This window comes from Lactuca virosa, chromosome 6 (genome assembly GCF_052849685.1).
Source record: "Lactuca virosa cultivar CGN04683 chromosome 6, Lactuca_virosa_CGN04683_v6, whole genome shotgun sequence".
NCBI classification, from domain to species: Eukaryota; Viridiplantae; Streptophyta; class Magnoliopsida; order Asterales; family Asteraceae; genus Lactuca; species Lactuca virosa.
The window spans coordinates 243,242,853-243,266,741 of NC_136431.1; the positions used below are offsets into that span (position 1 = coordinate 243,242,853).

Below are 23,889 nucleotides of genomic sequence, written 5' to 3' on the forward strand. Positions count from 1 at the left end.
CCTTTCCCCATTATAAAGTATCTATACTAACAAACAAACACCTAATCTTACTATCAATATTTGTTTGAAAATGTAAATATGTGGTTGAAAATATCAAAATCTATTGTTAATGTGGAACTCGTATCCAATCTTTTAACACTCTCAAAGTTTCACAACTTGAAAAAGAAATTTCTTTGATTACACATATTCAACAAAAACAGAGTAACCAATGGGTTTGGGTGATGGTCTATACCATGTAGTCTTGTACCTGTAGAGGAGATGCACCATTAATGATAGCATCGGGTATATTTTAGTAAAAAAAAATTGACAATAATTGCCTTTTTCCTAAGTTTTTTCCATAAAATAGTCCTAAATCAGAAAAATACCCAAAAAAAATCCATAAACATTTACAACTGAGGCTGCAAAAATCCAATTTTTTCAGAACTTTAAACATTTACAACTCTTTCATACAAAGCGTGATTCTGTTGAATTTGTTTTCCTTATGTTTTTTTTATCCATGGTTATATAACATTCCTACTATCAAGGTCGGGAATTCATACTTATTTAGCTCCAAATTATGGCACTGAGTAAAAATATGAGAAAAAAAACAACTTTGACATGATTTTTTTTTTCATTGTTTTTTTTTGAACAAGGCTATCTATTAAAAATATACTCCGAATTTAGTGGTGGGAAAGTCATACTTGTTTAGCTTCAAAGAATAATACATTTTGAATTGTCCAAATATCATCATTATCTTGGATTTACACTTTAGAATATGAATTCAACACTTTGACTATGAAATTCATACATGTATTATAAATTGTCATTTAAGGAGGAAATAGATAAAAAAAAATGTTTTATATGAGCTTTTAGATTTTTTTAGTGATACATCTAATACCCCACCTTCCACTCTCATAAAACTTTTATGTACATAACATAAAACCATAACAATTTCATATCATTCTATCTCACCTCATTTGTAAGAAAATTTCATATGTATCTCTGCAAAATGTTTTATGTTTAGTTATATATTATCGAACATTATCATTTTCTTAAACCCTATACATGTATTTCAACCTTCAAGATTAAATGGTTCGGTACTCTAGACAATAAAAAAATAACATGGACCACCTTGATGTTAGACAATAGGATCTTGTTAATAACACTGTATTGCGATTTATTCATGATATTTCATGAGTTTTTCTATTTTATTAAATTCCACATAATATTTTAATGTAATAATTGCAATAAATGTAGTAATAAATTGATATTGATTTCACTAATAAACTTACCTTTTAATTTCAAAATTCTCAAAATTAAAGCTCAGTATTTTCTTTTCTTTATTTAAATTATTTGTTTAAATTTAAAAAATAAAAAACATTTCCATTATAATAAATCATTATTTTTCTTATTTTCTTATAAATTCAAAGTTCTCAAATATTTTGACATTTATATTTAATTTTTTTTTAAATTAACTCATGTAATACATGGGTCTCACAACTAGTAAATATCATCACATGTGTTATGCTGACATGGAGTAAAGAGACATGAACTACCTAACATCACTTTTTTAACAAGTATTTTTCATAAAAAGGCATTTAATGTGAATAAATATATCTTATTTATTTTTTCCCTAAAAACCTTTATAAATACCATAACAATTTACTTCCTTTTACACAACATTTGACTCTATATTTCATATAAATTAGAGACATATTATTATTCATCTTCTTTAAATGACGACATCCGTTCAGTTAGTAGCAAACATTATCCATCAAATAGAGCAAAATTCGGTTCAAATAATGAGAATGGAAACAAAAAATAGAGACCGTGAAGCTGTGCACGAACCTTTTGTCCACGTTTGCTTTTCTAAAATTGTGCATATGACGCTAAGGATTTCAAAATGTGGTTCTGTTTGAATAAACGACTATTCCTACATATAGATAACGACTTGGAACATGAGTACAATATCTATCGGTTGAAATTGGATGCTAGATGTAAAAGGGGTTTCAAGCCGCTACAAAAGTGTATGGTCTCAATTCAACTTATGTCATGCAACAACGTAGCAAATTGTAACAACCTAAAAATCATAGTAAAATTTTCATTTTTGCAAAAAGAATCCAATGACTACAATTGTTTACAAAACATTGTTTCCAAGAATAATAGTCACAATCAGAGTATCCCAAAATCATATAACCAAGAGGATGTGCACGATCACGCATTTGCTTCCCACGATCGTCTGAAGTACCTGAAACAATAAATTGAAACTGTAAGCCAACGCTTAGTGAGTTCACCCAATGTATCACACACAACATATATAACATATACAATCATGCATGTTAGGTCAAATCAGTCATCGGACTGGAATACCTTCGGGTCCACAACCATCGGGCTGGATTACCCCCGACCTAATCAATCATCGAACCGGAATGCCACTATACAGCGAGGTCCAATCAGTCATCTGACTGGTATACCCTCGAGTACATAGCCATCGGGATGGATTACCCCGGTCTGTTGGCTCACGCGTATAGCAGTAAAGCCTCAACCCAAGACTGTACTATGTCGACATATGCAACAGATAAACATATAACCACGCAACAGGCAGATCTACATATCACTACTACATAGCAACATTTTATATACCAGGATACAGATCTAACAGATCACTACAACATAACAATATCCTGTATATCAGGATACAGATCTAACAGATCACTACAACATAATAGCATCCCATAAACCAGGATACATAACCTAGTGTGTTGGTATTGGTGCCTTTAAAACCACAAGTACAGTGAGGAAAACTCATATTTAATTCTGAAAAGATAGCTAAACAGGACACTGCTCTGAAAATCAACTCTACCAGTCACCTATACATCAAATGGTGACCAAACTCAATCACAACTCAAAATACCCAAAATACCTCTAGGTCAAAATCTGGTCAAGGTCAAAGGTCAAAAAGTCAACCAAGTTGACTCAGGATGAGTACGCCGAGCATACTCAGCATGTACGTTTAGCGTACTTAAGATGCAGATCAGGCTCCTAAGGGAGTACGTGCGGTGTACTTAGAAGTACGTCCAATGTACTCGGCCAAATGGTGACTTTCCCATTAAGTGCTTATTTCATTAAGTCCTTTCGTCCAAATGCAGATATAGCCCTCAAATTTCATTCCAAACCATAAAGTTTCCATCTTTATGAATTTGCATGTCTATAAAATGCCCAACACCAAAACCCTAACTTGTCTTAAGCTCTTAAGCTTTCTAGCATTTGCATGGAAGGGAATAAGGGACCAAGGTTATACTTTTATGACTCTAGACACTGCAAAACGTCCAAAAGGACAACCCATTTGGCCTAGAGCATTCCATACTCAAGAAATAGTTTAGGGACAAAAAGCACATAATAGCATCATACAAGCTAGATCCAACAGTATAAGCATCAAGGTATAAACTTTATACCTTCTGGAGATGGAGAAGGGTGCAAAACTTCCAGATCCATGGTTGCTTCAAGCTTCCAAGATGTTCTCATTTCCTTCCCCTTCCTCTAAGAACACCAAAACACACACTAATAGCTCAAGGATGCTCACAAAATGGATTAGGGTTTTTTAGGTACGAAAATGGGGATAGAGGCTGGTGGATGAAGAATGTCTTAAGAGTTAAGGGTGTTTAAATAGTTTTAAACCCTAAAAATTAGGGTTTGGCCATCCACCATGTACGCCCAATGTACCGAACGTACACCCAGCATACGACACTAGCCCACGCGTTTGATTTAAGTGCCACATGGGACCATTTTGCAAACAATTTTCATAATAAGGGTCAAAAGTGTAATTACGTGGAAACCGAGATGTTACACAAATCCATTATATTTTATTTTATTCTAAGTTATGCTACAAAAGTTTCAACGCTTTGTCACTTTTGGTCCTTCTTCAACTTCTTCAAAGTTTTAACACTTTACCATTTTTGGTCACTCCTTAACTTTTTACCACATTAGTTTGTGGAGTTGACACTTTTGGTCCCCCATCTTCGACCTAACCTGTCACACCTCCAAACCAGACGGCGGAAACGTCCGGGGGTGGAGGACTTTAATTGTAGTATCACAACACATGCATCATAGTAATCAAAGTACAAAAAACCATTGTATTTAAAAGGTATAAGTATTTACATGTGTTCAATCATTGTATATTGAACCAAAATATAGTTATACAAAAGAAGATATGACTCAACATAGCTCCATCTTCTCAAAAATCTCGGGGAGTACCTGCGTATTATTTCCCTGAGAATACAAGTAATTTGAAAAGAGAGTATCAACATAAAGTTGAGTGAGTGCATAAGTGTTTATGTTTAAAGGATGTCTCTGTATCTTGTATATGTAAATTGTTCCAGAAAATCCTATATTTTCTGTTGTATATGGAAAGTAGTTTTATTCCCATAAAACCGTTCTCTTTGTATCAATGTTTTGTATTTGTATTCCTTTATGAAAAACTTGTACTGAGAGTGTGCCTGGCTCCACCAGCTGTTATTGAAAACTGTATTGAACCATTGTAGTTTGTATTTTGTAAACTGGTACTTTGAAGGTGTACTTTCGTTTAGTTGTTTATACACTAACGTATTGTTAATATCTTTTTAATGAGTTATTATAACCATACTATGACGGATGGCCTGAAACAAACGCTTTGTGGGCGTTTAAACTATTGATAACAATTGCCACTCATCGGCGTGTATGCCTGACTGTAGCTAGCAGCCTGAGTGTGGGGTTGTCAATCCCGATATAGATCTACACACAACTTGTTTCGATCCCCGACTGGTGATTCTAGTTATAATGTCAGGGCTTTACCTTTGTTGTCTAAAATGAATTAAACAACCTGAATTGAATGTCTCATAAAAAGCATATAAACGTTACATGTATATTAGTTATGAAAACCCAATCATTCTGAAATAAATGATTGACAGTATGTTCTTGAATCAAAACCCAATCATTCTGAAATAAATGATTGACAGTATGTTCTTGAATTAGACCCCAATCATTCTGAAATAAATGATTGACAGTATCTTCTTGAATTAGTATTCCGAACATGTATTTGATAAGTGTAAACCCTTGATTTGTTCTGAATCAAAACCCTTGTTTCTTGTAAGACAGTGTATTCTAGTATACTTAAATCATGAATTATTGTTCTATGTATAAATTATACCTATTATAATTTATATGTACTTTCTGAATCTGTATTTAACTATGTTTGCATGTAATCCCTTGCTCAGCACGTTACAAAGGTAGTTAAACTGATGAAATAACTATTATATTTATATACATATACAATTTTATATATAAGTAAAATTTAAACGACACTCGGACAAATAACCGGTACTATAAGCCCACATCCAAACAAGGAAAAGGACCCAGAATGAGTTATCAGTCCTAAGTCTTTTAAATCTCATATATATATATATATATATATATATATATATATATATATATATATATATATATATATATACAAATATAAATTTTGGGGGAAAATATAAGTTTATAAAAGAGTTTAATGTTTTGAGTATTTTTGATGATTTAATGTTGTTTTATTATGATTTGAAATCATGATTTTATAACACAAAGTTCTTGTGTTATGCTTGTATTCCCCCCCCCCCCCCCCCTTAAAACAGTAGAAATTATGAAAATACGGGGGTATGAACTCACTTGTTAGATGGTGATTTGGGCAGCGTTTCGTTTCACGAAAAGGAGTTTGTTTGACGAGAAACCGGCTCAAATTGGGCAGAGTTTCGACTGGAGAGAGGTTAACTTCTCGGGAATCTCGGGTCCGAAGGTGAGTGGACCGCGGACTTGGTCGAATCAGAAGGTGCCACGCGAACTTCGGTCCTATCAGCAGTCGACACGTGGAAGTCCGCATGCGATGATGACGTGTCTGAAGGTCATACATGCGAAATTTCCCGGTTTTCTATTTTTCTTGATTTTTGTGCCAAAAACTTGCGAAAATCATAACTTTCGCATACGAGCTCCGGTTTTGGCATTCTTTATATGCACGCGTAGGTAAAATCATACTCTACGACTTTCGTTTAGACTTAGTAGGCTAATTTTTAACAGACCGCGACGGGAATCCGTTAAAAATTCATAACTTCTTCATCCGACGTCCGTTTTTGTCTGTCTTTTTACCGTTGTACTACTATTGACGATACATTCAATTCTCGTTTAGGTTGTGTCGGCTAAAAATCACTCGATCTTTATTTCGAGTTTTTAGCTGTACACTGCTATACTGAAACTTAGAAAAATCGTAACTTCCTCATACGAAGTCAGATTTTGTCGTTCTTTTTATGAAAGTTCTTGGTTTAACATAAACTACAACTTTCATTTAGATTGTTAAGGCTAAAAAGCCTTTTATTGAAAATTCAGTTTTTACACTGAACAGTGTTTTGCCGGTTTTGTCGCGGATCTTCGATTGGTCATAACTTGTTCGTTATAACTCGGATTTTAGTGTTCTTTATGTTTTTGGAAACCTTGTTACAATCTCTATCACTTGGTTCATCCCAATCGAGATTGTTTAATAATTTATTTTTGAAGGTCAATTATGTAAATATACACAATATGCTAAAATTTCTCTTTATTATTTAAAAAAAAATACAAATTGACCTACATTATTATATAGGTTTGAAATAACGGTTTGTTACATCTCCTGATCTTATTTTCCTCAAATAACAACACATATATAAAGTTTTGCCACAAAAGTTTTAACACTTTGCCACTTTTGGTCCCTCCTTAACTTTTTATTATATTAGTTTGTGGAGTTGACACTTTTGGTCCCCCAACTTTGATATTTTCTATTGCTAGCCACAAAGGGTTCAAGAGTTTTCCACTTTTGGTCCCTGGCATTTACCAAATGTGGCACCTCAAGTTTTTGTCACATTAGTTTGTAGAGTTGCCGCTTTTGATTGTCCCATCTTCGATATTCGACTATACGGTCTTATTTTTCTCAAATAACAACACATATTTAATTACCAATGATAGCAATAGATATCAAATAAAGTATTTGTAGCACTGTGTAAAAACGTTGTTACTATAGGTAAAAATAAACATTTCAAAGTACGATTCCCTAATTAGAAAAAATGTTTTTGAAAAAAATACCGACCTGGGACGAAGCCCATATTTTTTTACTAGTTTGTATTAAATCGTGCAAAACCAAAAGAATTTTTATATGTTATTTTTATTAACATATAATTTCTTAATATTTTAACTATCTGGTTATCCACTGCCCAAATGGTTTAAAATAAAAGTGCATGTACGGCTTACTCACATGCGATATTGTACAAAGTTAAACCCGTGGACCACTTTTATCGTTTATGTCACACTAATGTCACAAATGCTTATTTTTTGGCATAATGCTACGTATTTAATAATGTTACTTTATTGATTTTATATAAACATTTACTTTCATATATTTAATAATATGTGATGTATATCAAATATTAAAGGATTAACACTGTTTTATGGAAAATAAATTATTTTTATTGTATTTAAATAGTCAACAAATCTAATTTATTAAAAAAAAAAGTAATGAACTTTTTTTTTTGAATTATATCTTTTTCAATTCATATTTTTATCTTAATTTTTAATATTTGTTACGAATTTGGCTTTTTTTTTTTTACAAAATTGCCCCAAAGTTCTTTTTTTACGAATTCACTTTTTTTATTTCATATTTTTTCTAAACATTTTTATGGCTTTTTGTAACTTTTTAGATTTTTTTGTAACTTTTTATAGCCATTTTAAACTTATGTTACAACTATTTTAAGTATTATTTTATATTTTTACAAATGTTTTTTTGAAACTTTTTATATATTTTTAACACGTTTTTACAGCCTTTTTAACCATGTAATTTGAATTTAAATTTATATTTGAACTATGTAAGTTTTTTAGTGCATAATATAAAATAAAAACGGATGTAATTCTAATGGTACGGGGTGATTCACATGCATATGTACAAAGTTTGAACCCACTGGACCACTTTTATCGTTTATGTCACATTATTGTCATAAATACTTATTTTTTGTCATAATATTATGTATTTAATAATCAATGTTAATTTATTCACTTGATTTTATATCAACATTTATTCTCATATACTTAATAAACTGTGATGTATAATCAAATATCAATAAATACATTCAAAATCTAATTCTCTTTTCCTTTTATTTATTTGAACTTTGTAAAATAAAAAAAAATCATATATAAATATTACATATATGAACATGACTTCCTCGTCTTCATATAAATTTATTCTCATCTAATTTCATTATATACTTTTAAGAAATAAGTGTTTTTGTATTAAAATAATTTAAAATTTCTTTCATTAAAAGAAAACTATTATGTATTAAGTTATTAAGTTATATATATAGCATTAATATCAAAATATGGTCAAGAAAATCAAACACAACAAGTCAACAACCATAAGATTCTCTTCATCATCTAATCCCTTGTGTATATATATAAAATAATAACATGAATGCCAACTTGTGCTTATTTCTATATATATAACCCAAATTCATAATGTGATTTCTATAGTTTATAAAAACACAACCAAACAAAAAAAAAGTGTAAAACTCCCCACCTATAATCTTCTAATTACATTTCTCCCATGCTCGCCTTACAGCTCCCACAGGTATTCGTTTAGGGTTTAGGGTTTAGGGCTTTCAGCCGAACCCTCTTTCTCTTTTACTTTCTCATTCTTTAAAAACTTCAACTTTTGTCCCATAAAATATCCAAAAATCAAGAATCCAAACACTTCACGAAGGATTTGATCGTCTCTTTATAAACGGTTTTTGGCAAACAAGCAATTTTTCATCACTATTGCTTTCAATTTCCACAACTCTTGCTTCCCATTTTAGCCTTGCGGTAACCATTCTTGCGGTTTCGATTAAAGAAGTTGTGTCCCGCAGTATCACCCAACCCTGAATAAATAAATGATGTTTAGAAAATATCTGAGAATCTGATAACCCTAACCCTAATTTGATTCGTACATCAATTTTTCATCACTACACTTTTAGTCCATGAGTTTTAACGCTTTTATCGATTCCTTTAGGGACTAGAACCGAAAAAATGCTAAATCGAGGGACCAAAAGTGTAAATTTACTTTGTAAAATTTATATTAACAAATACCTCCGGTCGGAGTATCCGGTCTATCTCAAAGAATATATCCATCATACTGCAACGATGATGCTTTTCACTTTCAAGCGATAAAAGACCTTCCGCATGAACCAAATCATAAGTTCTTGGATACGTTGGAAATGCTTCACACCTACATAAATAATTTGATTCAATTTTTGTCTGATTCAGTACAACTTGTTCTGTCATGTCATGTCATATCATATATATACTGTCCTGTTATCAGTATCAGTCTGACTATGACATAAAGTAGATTCAACTTTTATATGATTGATGTCAATTGTGGTCCAGTAGGTTAAACGCATAGGTTAAACGCAGTACAACCTGGTCTGCCATGTCATGTCATATGCTGAGTCAGATTGACTATGACATAAAGTAGGTTAAACGCAGTACAACCTGATCTGTCATGTCATATACTGTGTACTTAATGATGAGATGGGAGAAGTGAATGGAAGGGTACCAGTCATGTAACACGCCAAGGAAGCCGCGGTCGAGGATAAGGGGGAGATGGTTGGGGGCAGTGGTGGGGACCACATTCATGACCCATACGGATTTGCGTGCGTCGAGTAGTGCGGAATTAAAACCACCAAAATGCGCGTTCATGTCAAGTACGTTTCTCACCATGTTGTAAGGTGGGGACGGGTCTTCAATCCCGGGTCTTTTTGGATGGTCTGAAAATATAAGTGGAGATAGCAGAGACCAATAGTTTCTTATTGCTAAATTCCAATTCACATCGTCTTCATAAACATCATCCGAAAGTACACCTAATATTTTTTTTATAAAAAAATTAATGAAATAAGCCAACCACTATAATGCAAGAAATAACAATGTAAATACACAAATAAAGAGAAGAAATACCATGGATAGCGAGTTCCTTGGTGTTTAATCTTGCTCTAGAAGGCCAATTTGGTCTTTTCTCAATTGGGATCCAACGGTGGCTATGAGTTCCTCCAATGCATGCCTCGAGTTGATGATAATATGGAGATTCAACATCATGGCCCACTTTGCAGATCAATGGGCCCGATCCATGGTTCCTATTAAATAACAAGTCGTATATAATGAGATAAATAATGAGATAAAGATCACTTACTTTTTTCTTTTTGACTTAATACAGAAAGAACGATTTAACAAAGAGTATTTCCCAATTAAGTGTTTTGACTTTATATAAAGTTATATAGTAATAGTGAAGTAATGTTTATTACCTAGAAGCATAACAATCTTTATTACTCGGTTTCTTCCATACAACCGTTTTGTCTTGTTGTGATAACAAATCCCAACAAAGATCTTTAGCAAAATTACGCACAAAATCCCATTTTTTTAAATTATCTTTATTTCGGGTGGAAATTGGGGTGTTGGCAATTGGTGAAGTCCAAACAAAGTATCCTCCAGGCCTAAGAACTCGATCCACTTCAATCAAATGTAAACCATCTGTGCCAAAAAAAATTTTAAAAAAAGTAAACTTTTTTTTAATTATTGAAACACTAAATGATCATAAAATCATAATTTGAGTTGACCTAAATGATACCTTTATGATTCCAGTCAACCCCATCCCAAGCACTGTGTACCATGTCGTATGACAGGGACGGAAATGGTAATTTCTTTGAAGTAAAGGAAGCAACCAAAGCAGGAAGACCTCTTTCAAGAGTTATTTCCACTTGACTCCCTGAAGATTCATAATTTGCTATACACATGGTTAAAAGTTGCTTTGGAAATAGATGTGCCCCTAGGCTACCAAAACCACAACCTATATCCAATATTGTCCTCACCTGAAACAAAAAAATATTAAAAACAAAAAAAAGATACCCTTTATTTCAAGAAAAGATTTTTTCACTTACACCAGCATGAACAAGGTAAGATTCATTTCTTAAACCAATCATTTCTGCAATTTGATGAGAGTAATCTTCGATACTATCATCAACCATGGAAGATGCAAAACTAAATGAGATTTGATCTTCATCTAACAACATCATCCTACAATTAAACAACAAATAATAAGAAGCTGAATCAATAATCTTTAAAGTTTTTGATTTGTAAAGACTTTTTGAACTCACCTTTTGGTCAAACTTCCAGATGAAAGTACTTGTTGTGCATTTATTTTAACATTATCAATCCAAATAACATCTCTTCCAGTAGGCCATCTGTGAGGAATCTTGTAAGCAGGAGGGGCAAGAACTAAACAATTCTGTTTTGATGTGGGTCCACAATGGCGATCATTTTCATGACCCATGGTCAAACCCAAGTCAAGGTTTTCTGTGGTATTGAAACAGGGTATGTAGTTTTCTGATTCTAGAGGACAGAATTCAGATTCTTTAACCCCAGAAGTACCAAGTGAAAGCTCTCCAATGTCCCATAAGTCTGATACAAGCTGTTCTTGAAGCCTTCTATATCTATGGAAAGTGTGACCTCTAGAGGAATTTGTGAGAGATATTGTCCACCAAAAGGATCCAGTAAGGGCAAGAATTATGATAAAAAATAAACTCAACTTAAGCAAAAACAAAGTTAGTTTGTAGCGGTTTCTTGAAGTTACAGGGCTGTATGGATCAGGAACAATATAGCCATTTGTGGAAATAGATTGTTTGGATGATGAATTAATCGAATAAAAGAACTGAAATGGATTCCTTGAAGGGGATAAATGATTCTTATGTAAATCTTCATTCTCTGTTTTGACTTTCATTTGAGAATCTTCTAAGAAGTCCTGAATGTTCTCTGGTAATTTTCCCCCACCAGAAATACCTCTATGGAGTGGCCTAGACATTCTCCTGCATTCAAAACATACAAAATCCCTAAATTTCAAAAGAAACAAAAAGAAAAAGGTAATGGAAATAAAGAAAAGATGCACAGTGTAAGATCTGTTCATATAATCACTCCACTAGATCCATAAGAGCATATTAGCGTACCCATTAAACATAAGTACTTGAGTTTAAACAGAAGATAGTGACACCAAGTAAAATTCACTTTCATGAAGGTGATCACCAAAACCCCAAATTGAAAAAAAAAAGGAATCAGATTTGATGTTATATAACATCATACATAAGCGGCAAATCCATTAAAAGCATATAGAGAAAAAGAAGATGAACTAGTTGCGAATTGGATGACAAAAACTAAAAATAGAAAATATTACCTTGATTAGATGCAGAAAATTCAACAAAAATCCGGAAATTCAGCCAGTTATTGTGCAATCTTCCATCATTTCATGTTGCACACTCCCACTTATATATTTTTTTCTCCTATCACCGATTGTGCAGAACTTTGATTTGATTTAGAGAATAAGGTGGTATATGAGCGTGAGAATCGCCCCAATCACGAGAAACGTCGCTCGTGAATGCTACTCAGTACTCACTTGAACTAGATACGAGAGAGAGAGAGAGAGAGATGAGAGAGGGCATGTAGATATATATATAATATATACAGCTTATTTGTATGTATATGTAGATGCATACACATACACACTGAAACACGCAATGGAGAATGGCAGATTATCGATGTGTGAAAAGAGATGGATAAATATGCAATTAAACGCGGAAATAAAATTCTCTCTCACACACGTACACACAGACAAAACGCATTAATGGAGTGGTGCTTATCTAGCTGTAATTTTGGTAATTAATTATAAACAGTAGGTTAATGAATAAGATTCATCTCAGATTAACTACAATAGGTAATTAATTAACTATTGAAACTTAAATTCATAGTTTAATCGCAAAAGAGAGAGAGAAAGTCGATAGCGATTCCATTGAAGAGTGAAGACTTGCTTACATTACAGATATGTCATATGTCACAATCTCGTACTATTAAAAAAATTAAATAATAAATATGGGATCAGCTGCACAGTGTGCATAACCGAGTGTAGAATTAGATTTACCTCGAACCACCGTCCGCCATCGTCACTATGTCGACCTGCCGCCGGAATTACCGGCGAATGTGTACACAATATTATAGTCATATATGTAGGTGAAGAGAGAGAAAGTGAATGTGAGCTTCCGATTTCAAGCTTTACACCGGCATTGAAGGATGAATGCAACTATACAAGGAGGGTCTCCACCACATGAAATAAACCCTAGAAATTTCAGATTGAAAATTGATTTGGGGTAAAAAATTTAAATTGTACGTTCCTGATTCTGGTACCTGTGCTTCATGTACCAAATCTTGAGAATCCCTTTTTTCAGCTTTTTATTTTTACTGTTTCTAATATCTATTTATAGAATTTTATTATTTTTTTTTTTTTGCATAAACAGTTATATTTTAAATATTTTATCTAAAAAATTATTTTCTTTTATTTTTATTCACATTTTAAGAAAAGTCATTGATAATTATCAATGTTTAAGAAAAAATATTGTCGACTTGTTGGTAGTTTATTAGCAATTCATCATTAAATATTGAATATTGTTTTTCAATAGTCTTTGAATCTATTTTCAATAAATCACTAAATTATGTATATATTTTCAAACATTTTAACTTAAAGAAAAATTATATATTTGGTCTTGTGGTTTGCAACAATGATCGCTGCATGTCCTCCTAAGAAATTTTGGATACAAGGGGTCCTTTTTACAATGAACAAGTCTTTTGGACAAACATCTTTAAAAACTAATGTTAAGTATATATAAATGACTAAAATACCCTTAATAAATATTTTATTGGTATTTATTTAATTTTGTCTTAATTTTTTTATATTTATTTTTATTTTTAATTTATTTAGTCTTATTTTTTCTTTTGTTAATAGTATTGGATTTATTCATTATTATTATTATTATTATATTGTTTTTTTTACATTTTTTCTTGCAATTTATTTTATTTATTTAGATTTTTTTTAAGTTTTGTTCGAATATAATGTTTAATATTTTTTTACATACATAACCCTCCCACGATCCGGCGATTTCGGTGATTCAAATTAGTGCAGTCGCCGACGGGATCAAACGCCGGTGAATCCTCGATTTCCTCTGCAACATGGGAGCAAATTCTTGGACAGCAGTCAGCTATCGCAATCGGAACGTCAATGTGCATGGCAATCGTACGGATCATCAAAGCAGTCAAGAACCAAAAACTAATTACGTAAGGTCAGATACATTCTCCCTCTTTATCACTAATTTTCTGGATTCAGTTCAAGCAGAAGACATTCAAAGGGTATGTGGTCGAGCATGTAGTCGCTTAGGTAAAATTGTTGGAGTGTTTATCGCTAAAAAACTATCAAAATTGGGGAAACGATTTGGCTTTATTCGATTTTCAGGCGATGGTAATTGTGACTCTCTGATAAAACAGCTCCGTGAAGTATGGTTTGGATCATATAAATTGTTTGCCTCCCTCCCTCGTTCCCTGGGAAATAACTATCGATCCCCCCAACCTGCTGGACTCTCCACAGCAGCCCATTGTTATGAGAATGTAAAATCCTATGCAAATGTCGTCCGAGGCCACCCTAATAATACGAGAAACAACACTAATACGGAGGAGATCATTGATCTTCCTTCTGGCGACTACATAGTTGAAAACAGACAAAGGGCTTGCCTTGTTAAGGCAAGAGATTTTCTCATACTTCCCAATCTCCGGGTGTTATGTTTGGACGAGGGATTCGATAACTTTGAGATGAAATATGTTGGAGGTCTGTGGGTGCTAATCGAATTCAACTCAAATAATGCATGTAAAAACTTTATGAATAGTGAAGCTATGGATCATTGGCTTTTAGAAAAGAGAGCTTGGGATCGAAATTTTATTCCCCCAGAACGTTTAGTATGGGTGGATGTTGAAGGAGTCCCTTTATCTAGTTGGAGTAAAGAGTCATTTAGAAAAGTCCTCTCTAAATGGGGAACAATAGTACAGTTAGATGATAACCTGGGAGAAGATATTTACAAGTAGAATCTGCATACTTACAACTATCCAATCCATCATTTCAGAAGTGATCAAAGTACGTGTTGTTGGGATTATACATTGGATTAGAGTCAAAGAAGCTCTGGGGTGGACCCCAACCTTTGTTCATGATTTTCCAGCTCAAGACTTGGCCGAGAGTGAAATACAAGAATCTGAACAAAATGAAGAAAGGAATGATGAGGTTTCATTGGATCCCTTTGGTATTTATGATGCTATTGAAAAAATGAAAAAAGATGAGGTCAATAATGATATTAATAAAGGATTTAATTGTTGGGGTAATGGCAAAAAATACAATAATAATAGAGAGAGACCTCAAGGGCAAAACGGGAATTCAGTAATGAAATTTTTTTCTCATGATGCTCCTGCTGATCGATGTGCTTCAAGCTCCCCTGCTGCTTCACAGATTCGTCCATCTGCTGCTCCCAGACCTGCTGTCGAACCCCCAGCCAGTGCACCAACTGATCCGGTCCCTGATGCTGTTCTGAATGTCGCTAATGTACAACCCGCAGCAGCTGAAGAACCTGTTGCAACAACTGACTCGCAATCAGCATTGCCTGCTCACACTGTTCCTGTTCATTCTGTTAATCCTGGACCTCTTCAAGTTGAAAAAGAAAACTCAAACAAACAAACTCCGGATGGTTTCTCAGGTGGCTTTATTCGTATGTCGGGCATCCCATCTACGGATGATTCTCTATCTCATCCACCTGGCTTTTCAAATATCAATCAAAGAGATAATGATCTTTTCTCAGAGGGTTCTTTCAACACTGACTCAATAGAGGTCGAATCACGAAAAACAATTGCTGTAGGAGGGAGCATTGGTTTAAATTTGAATAGCTGTTCTGAGCACGTGAAAAATACTATTCAAGAGGAGCGATTTAATAAAATTTAGATATGAATTGTCTATCTATTAATATCCAAGGAGCAGGTTCTTTTGAGAAACGGATGTGGATAAAATCTCTTTGTGTCAAATATAAGATAAATTTTCTAGCTATTCAAGAAACGAAGAAGGAACTAATAGACCTTTCTCTTGTTCGTTCGTTGTGAGGTAACCTCGCGTTCTCTCATGCTTTCTCTCCTTCTCATGGTGCTTCTGGAGGTATTCTAGTCGTCTGGGACCCAAATATTTTTATTTATAATAAAGTAACCATCTCGGATTGGTATGTGGCGGTGGAGGGGGTTTGGGCTGTCTCTAGCATGGATGTTATGCTAATTTCTGTCTATGCTCCCCAAAAAGATGATAGTAAAAGACAATTGTGGGATGAAATCTCTCTCTTAATTGCTTCTTTCTCTGGAGAATGTGTGCTTATGGGGGACTTTAACGAAGTCAGAACCGAGTCTGAAAGGTTCGGTTCCCAGTTTCAACATGTTCCTGCAAGATTTTTTAATCAATTTATTGATCAGGCCGATTTAGTTGATATTCATATGGGTGGGCCCAGGTATACGTGGAGCAATAAATGGGGATCCAAGTTTTCTAAACTGGATCGTTTTTTGGTCACTGAAGGTCTGTTGCAGCGCTTTCCTCATCTTATGGGATTGGTTCTGGAGAAAAATATCCCTGATCACCGGCCTATTGTCTTATTAGAGCACCGGGCTGACTATGGTCCTTCTCCCTTCCGTATATTCCATTCTTGGTTCGAGCTTGAGGGTTTTGATGATGTGGTTCATAATTCATGGAACTCCAATATTGTTGAAAATGGGATCAATAATCCTTGGGTTATTTTTAAGAAGAAGCTTCAACTTCTCAAATCTAATTTAAGATTATGGAATTCTACTGCTCGTGAACGTCTGATTACCAAAAGGAAACTTCTTCAAGACAAAGTTGAAAAGATTGATGCCTCTCTTATGCTTGATGGTGGTAGTGCTGTTCTTCGTGAACAAAGAGTTTCGGCTATTAAAGAACTGACAGACTTAGATCATCTTTCTAGAATTGACCTAGCTTAGAAAGCAAAAATTAAGTGGGCCATTGAAGGGGATGAGAATTCTAGTTTTTTTCATGGTACTATCAATCGGAAGAGACGTCAAACTGCTATAAGGGGTATTATGATCGATGGTGTTTGGGAGGATGACCCTGGGAAGGTTAAGAAGGAGTTCCAAAGTTACTATAAAAATCTTTTCTTGAAGAAAAAAGGAATACGCCCTACAACTGACCCTAGTCTGTTTCATACCCTCACGGATGATCAAGTTATCCTCCTTCATGCTCCTTTTTCTCGTGATGAGATTAAAAGGGTTGTTTGGGATTGTGGTTCTGATCGGGCTCCTGGCCCGGATGGTTTTTCTTTTGGTTTCTTGAAAAAATACTGGAATCTTATTTCTGATGATTTGGTGGCTTTCATTGATCATTTTCACAGCCATTGCTCGATCCCAAAAGGTTGTAACGCTTCTTTCTTTACGGTTATTCCTAAAGTTCGAGACCCTAAGCATATTAAAGACTTTAGACCTATTAGTCTAATAGGGTGCCAATATAAAATAATTGGTAAATTATTAGCTAATAGGTTGGCGGAGGTTATTGGTTCTATTATTAGTCTGGAGCAGTTTGCCTTCGTTAAAGGTAGACAAATCTTGGATGGTCCATTTCTTCTAAATGAGGTGGTGGCTTGGAGTAAGTCCTCGAATAATCCTCTTATGATTTTCAAAGTGGATTTGGAGAAGGCTTTTGATTCCGTTTCGTGGGAGTATCTTTTGGAGATTATGCAGATTATGGGCTTTGGCAATCTGTGGTGTGATTGGATCATGGAGCTTCTTAGATCTGCTAGGGCTTCGCTTCTTGTTAACGGGCCCCCTACTGATGAATTTCAAATTCAACGTGGCTTGCGACAAGGTGATCCATTGTCACCTTTTTTATTCATTCTGGTCATGGAAGGGCTTCATGTCACTCTTCGGAAAGCTCACAATGCAAATGTCTTTCGAGGTATTTCTATTAGTGGGATTGAAATCTCCCATTTGTTTTATGCCGATGATGCTGTTTTGCTATCGACTTGGGACCCAGCTAATGTCTCCCGAATCATTCGTATCCTGCGGTGCTTTTATCTAGCTTCGGGTCTAAAATTCAACCTGCAAAAAAGTAAATTGATTGGAGTGGGAGTTCCTTTGGCTCAGGTTGAGGTGGCGGCGCGTAAAGTTGGGTGTGCTCCTGATTCTTGTCCTTTTATTCATCTTGGAGTTCCTGTTGGCCACAACATGTCTCAGATCACTGCTTGGTCTTCAGTTGTTGATCGTTTTCAGTCGAAGCTCTCGGGTTTGGACAACAAATTGTCTTTCTTCTGGAGGACGCCTAACTTTGATCAAATTGGTTCTTGGAAGTCTTGGAAGCTACTTGATGTCTATCTTTATGGTCCCGATCTCCGTTGTCAACACCTTGGAGTCTCTTCGAGCTAGGTTTTTTTGGGGTGCTGACATGGGTGAGAGACGCATGCACTGGGTTCGCTGGGATAGGGTCTTAGCCCAAAAAAAGAATGGGGGTCTTGGTGTTGGTAGTTTGTATTCCTTTAATCGGGCTATGCTCTATAAATGGCGTTGGAGATTATTTCATAATCCGGATTTGATATGGGTTAAAGTTCTAAAGGCTATTTATGGTCGGGATGGTGGTTGTAGCTCTTTCTCTCATAGAAGAGGTTCAATCGGTCCTTGGAATGGTGTTATTCGGATGCTTGCGCAGCTTCATAATCATGATCTTGATCTTAGGCCTCTTAGTCCTATTAGAGTTGGTGATGGGAATAGAACTTCTTTTTGGCACGATGTATGGAAGGGGGATACCCAATTGGCTGCTTCTTTTCATATGATTTATGCTCTAGATCTTCATAAATCCATAACAGTCCGTGATAGGGTGCTTCTCGGTTGGAACTTAGATTGTCTCAGGCGTTCTCCAAGAGGGGGTATTGAGGAGACCCAATGGACTACTTTTACCTCCTTAATGCAGGGAGTTCTTCTTCAATCCACACCTGACCGTTTGGGATGGACTATTGATGTCTCAGATTCTTTTTCTGTTTCTTCTCTCCGTGCTTTTTTGGATAGTCATATGTTACATTCAGAGGGTCCTGAAACTCGTTGGAACAATTGGGTGCCTATCAAGCTGAATATATTTATTTGGAGATTAAAGTCTAGAAGCCTTCCGACTAGGGAAAATCTTTCGCTCCGTGGGATTACTATGGATTCCATTCTTTGTCCTATCTGCTCTAATACTGTTGAATCTAGTGATCATCTTTTTCTCCATTGCAATCAGTTGATTGACTTATGGACTCGGTTAGCTATTTGGTGGGATGTTCAGCTTCCTCAGTTATCCTCTATTGATTCTCTCCTCTCGTGGTCCGACTCTCTTTCCCTTAAAAGAGGGCAGCGACAAGCTTTTGACACTATTATCATCACTACCTTATGGTGTCTCTGGAATTTTCGTAACTCCACCATTTTTGGAACGGCTCATCCCAAGAAGTCTCTCATTTTAGATGATGTGATTGAAAGATCTTTCTTTTGGATTTCTAGTAGGTTTAGAAAAGTTAAAATTAGTTGGACCTCTTGGCTTCATAATCCCCTCTTAGCTTGTAATTTGTTGTGATGTATTCTTTCCTCTAGCTTCTTGCTAGTTTTTTAATAAAATCTCTGTCGTTCCAAAAAAAAAAAATTTACATTTTGTTTGTTTACATTTTTTGATGTTTTGTTCGAATAAATTTTTTTAATTTTTTTGAGGTTTTGTTCGAATATATATATATTTTTTGACATTATATTCATTTATATTTTTGAAAGACTTTATGGTTAATGTAATCATAATTTGTAATATAATCCACCCACAAACTAACTTGCTTCCAAACCTCCACAACAATCGTGCATCTAAGAAATATTTGTTCTTTTTGTTCTTTAATATAGATTTTTTTTTTAAAAAAAATTATAAATTTTTTGTTAAATGTGAGTATGATTAATATAGACATGTATAAAACTATTTATTTTAATAGGATTAACGTATAGGTTAACCGGAATTTGAAATGAGTGTCAAATTATAGATAGCTTAATCGAAACTCGTATAAATAATTCTAAAAAAATGAACTCGAAAACATTGACACCCATTTTCTAGTTATACGGATGTTGGTTAGCCTATGTATAATTTGACACATATTTTGGATTCTGATTAACCTATATATTAATCCATTTAAAATAAATAATTGTGTACCTAATCTATATTAATCTTATTCAAATTTAACAAACCTTTTACACATTTTTTACAAAAAAAATTATAAAATGATTTACAAAAATAAGAATTGTATAACCTTATTTGTGTTATATAGTTAAATGTTTGAAGTAAAAAATGATAATTAATAATTATATTTGAATTGGATTGTTATTCATTGAAAAGTTTGTAGAGTGTAATTATAAACATTATAATCATGATTACAAGCTTATTGTGATTAACTTTGTTGGAATTTTTGAATTAGGGTTTGAAGAGCTAAAACCCTAATTTGGTGAGTTGTTGTAAAATTGAAAATTGAGCTTAGGGATTAATTAATCAAGTAATTTAGATAAGAAACATGTAAAGTATAATTAGTTGTGTTGATAAGTATTGTATTGGAAAGCTAGATGATCACATAAGTGATCATATGAGGATATGAAATAAAATCAAGTTCTTAAAGGAATGAGTTATTGGGAGTATGAAGTCTTGTCCAACATGGAGCACTTAGATCATAATGGAGCACTTGGGGTTCATGGAGCATGTGACAAAGGAACGGATCATCTGAGAAAGGAATGGATCATCTGACAAAGGAACAAATCAAGTGCCAAAGGAACAGATCATGTAGAAACGGGGTTTGGATTACCTGTAAGAGGTTTAGAGCACTTGGGAGTGATATGGAGCAACAAGGGAACCTTATTGTTCCATATGTTAAAGGGATGGGCCAAGAGGGATGATCTTGCGCCATAATGCTCCCTCTTGCGCCATGAAGGGATCCTCTTGTGCCATGGGGTACTCCTCTTGCTCCATGAGGTATGCTTTTGCGCCATGCATGGCCTTGTTGCGCCATGGTGGTGGTGTTGCTCCAATCTTGATGTTCTTGTGCTACATTTGAAGCCACTTGCGCCATCCATATTCCGGTTATGCCATGATGGCGCAAGATGGACCATCTTGGTCCTTGATGAGCCAAGTATGCTATAAAGTCCTCTATAATGCTCAAGATCGTTAAAGGATGCTCATAAGTTGGTATTGTTCAAGGATTACACCATGTTGTGCCACCATGATGGATGTTGGGCCATTAGTATTCATGATTCACGACTTGTACATCATGATGCTCTACTATGGCAGAAGGTGCTCCATCATGTGTGTTGCTGATGCTCATGGGTTGTAAGACATGGAAGAATGTTCTAGAAGATGTTGCATGGCAGAATATGATTGGTTGTCACATTTCATGGGCCTATGGGCCAATGGGCTTGGCCCATTAGGGTTTTAAGTATGATTCCTCAAGTATAAATAGGCTCATACCCCCATCATTGTAAATTGCAAGATTTCTATGAGAGCTAAAAGTGAGATACAATTTTGAGTGCTTGTAATAGTTCCAGAAAGTTAATAAAATCCCCTCTCTCTCGTTCGCCCGTTGACGTAGGTCACCTTGAGCGGACCACGTTAAATATCATGTTCTTTTGATTTACATTTTTCAGAATTTTTGTGAGTTCACCGAAGTTTGTTTTTTGATATTTGTCTGAAGTGCTTAACTTGTTTTGTTGTCTCGCAACATAAGTCATAGTAATAAGATTTTATATGCATTTGAATTGGAATGGAATGAATTCTCACCCAAAGGCACAAGTGAAGGACAATGGAATTGGTTAGTCTTCACTAACCACTAAAGGTGAGTACATGTCAAATTTTCATGAGTACTTAGCAAAGTATGTTTATCTATGTGAAAAGTGCTTGTATACATGATTAGTTGCTAGATTGGTGAAATCTTATTGTTAATAAGCTTTAGAGAAGATATATGTGAAAATGCATTAGATTACCTTATATGTGTTAGTTGATATGTCATACTCACAAAGTGAGTATCAGAGATCAAAGTTATATATATATATATATATATATATATATATATATATATATATATATATATATATATATAATCTATAAAAAAAATAGGATCACCTAAGTTTCAAACATGTTCGAAGCCTTTTAGAATTATCAAATGACTTATCTAAAGCGAAATTTTTAAACTTGAAGAACATGATTCAAACATGTTCTTCAGGTTCGAAAACCTATTTTTCAAGATTAACCCGAACGGGAAGCTTTAAACCGCTAAATATATGGAGAACGAGCTAGAATATGTATCGTCCTTGAGCAGGTTCGAAAATGAATTTTGGGGAAAAGCCTTATATATTTCAGACAACTTAAAATGAGTTAGTAAATCAAACTTTCAAACTTAGCGATCATGTTGTTTTTTTTTCGAAAAAATTAGATCATTTTCTTATACATACTAAAGTGGAGTTGTAGTTTTGGTGATTATAGCTTATATTATTACTTTGGAGCCAAAGATAGTACTTAGAGCATCTTTGATATAAGGTTGTTTGAGAGATTATTAGGTTGGAGCCAAACATGGTGCTTAAAACTTCAATAATGGGAGGTTGTTTGAGAGATCAAATATTAATAAGCAAACCCAAAAGTGTTTTTTTTATTATTTAAGAAATATCAACCACTTTTATTCACATTATGATATTTAAGTTTTAAAGCTTTATTATATTTTGAAACTCTTTTTATTTTAATCCTCAATATTTAATATTAAATTCTTATTGATCATATGATTTTTTTCTTCACTTTTATTTTTATAATTATATATATATATATATATATAAAATGTACATTTTTATTTTTATAATTATATATATATATATATATATATATATATATATATATATATATATAATGTAATATATTGATTTTATTAATGATATTACTATATATACCTCTCACTCACATAAAAAATCAAACATACATAGACTCATATAAAAGAATACACCAAACAATTAGAATGATACATATAGAATAAGCTTGTATTTAATGTCATTGTTATTAACCACTTAATTTATAAATATTAAATATGATTAACAAAATTACACAAAGATAATGATAAATTTGTAAACTTCTTCTTTAACACCCCGTTCCCGAGTTCAACTTAACTAGAGAAAGGAAAGGAAATGGATGGAAATGAGAAGAAAATAAAAGAAATTGGTCGAGTTTCATTAAAGGAGGGAAGTGGAAGGAAGTGGAGGGAAATGGGAGGATCACTTTCCCTCCTAACTTTCCTTCCGATTTGGGAGGATTCGAAAAGAAAGAACAAAATGATTCATTTTCCTTCCACTTCTCTCAAACTCGGGAACACAAAAGAAAACTTTGTTTTCCTTTCCTTTCTCTTCTTTTCTCTCATGACTTTCTTTTCTCTTCTCTTCTATTCTTTTGTTAAACTCGGGAACGAAGCGTAAAAGCGGTCAAGATTGGAGAATGCTTAACTTAAAACATTTTGCTTGTTAAAGGACAAATGGATATGTTTTTTGATGAACCGTTTCTTATACATAAGTATATTATGTGTACTTGGCTAATACCCATGGAACCCATGGTTATGAAAGAAAAACACTATTGATAACTTCAAATCGTAATGACTATTCAAATATTTATAAAAAATTATTAATTTACAAATATAGAAGTTTTGTCTGTAAGTTTATAATGAGTAGTTAAAGTTAATATATACATTGTTATGAATATCCGATCTACCTTCTGTACGTTTAGATATTTGATAAAATCATAATTTTGTATAATACAAATATAAAATAGATTAAAAAAATCAACCACTGTAATGTAACAAAACATACATAAACACAACACGATAAATTACAAATTAAAATGACGAATGAGGTTGCCCTCCCTCTTAGAGGTTG

General features: G+C 33.8%; 2 protein-coding genes across 2 annotated transcripts; one reads left to right on the plus strand and one right to left on the minus strand.

Moving 5' to 3' along the window:
* Positions 1 to 8,438: 8,438 nt before the first annotated feature.
* Positions 8,439 to 12,604, minus strand: TSD2 (S-adenosyl-L-methionine-dependent methyltransferases superfamily protein). The gene is made up of 9 exons (XM_079058331.1): positions 12,260 to 12,604; positions 11,190 to 11,897; positions 10,974 to 11,109; positions 10,664 to 10,904; positions 10,341 to 10,566; positions 9,997 to 10,172; positions 9,599 to 9,902; positions 9,133 to 9,271; positions 8,439 to 8,924 (listed from the first exon to the last, which is right to left on the minus strand). The coding sequence occupies exons 2-9, from the start codon at positions 11,891 to 11,893 to the stop codon at positions 8,760 to 8,762; spliced, it is 2,091 nt and encodes a 696-aa protein (XP_078914457.1). The 5' UTR covers positions 11,894 to 11,897; positions 12,260 to 12,604; the 3' UTR covers positions 8,439 to 8,759.
* A 3,587-nt stretch (positions 12,605 to 16,191) lies between these two features.
* On the plus strand, positions 16,192 to 16,938 carry LOC145122406 (uncharacterized). Its single transcript, XM_079058013.1, has one exon. It carries the CDS (start codon positions 16,192 to 16,194, stop codon positions 16,936 to 16,938), a length of 747 nt encoding a protein of 248 aa, XP_078914139.1.
* The last annotated feature ends 6,951 nt before the right edge of the window (positions 16,939 to 23,889 follow it).

Excerpts from the sequence above, each read along its gene's own strand:
- TSD2 (XM_079058331.1), bottom strand. The coding sequence starts at position 11,893 with ATGTCTAGGCCACTCCATAGAGGTATTTCTGGTGGGGGAAAATTACCA. Across the intron at positions 9,903-9,996 it reads CAAGGAACTCGCTATCCATG|GTGTACTTTCGGATGATGTT; the intron begins GTATTTCTTCTC and ends AAAAAATATTAG. Across the intron at positions 8,925-9,132 it reads ACCGGATACTCCGACCGGAG|GGTTGGGTGATACTGCGGGA; the intron begins GTATTTGTTAAT and ends TTATTTATTCAG.
- LOC145122406 (XM_079058013.1), top strand. The coding sequence starts at position 16,192 with ATGGATGTTATGCTAATTTCTGTCTATGCTCCCCAAAAAGATGATAGT.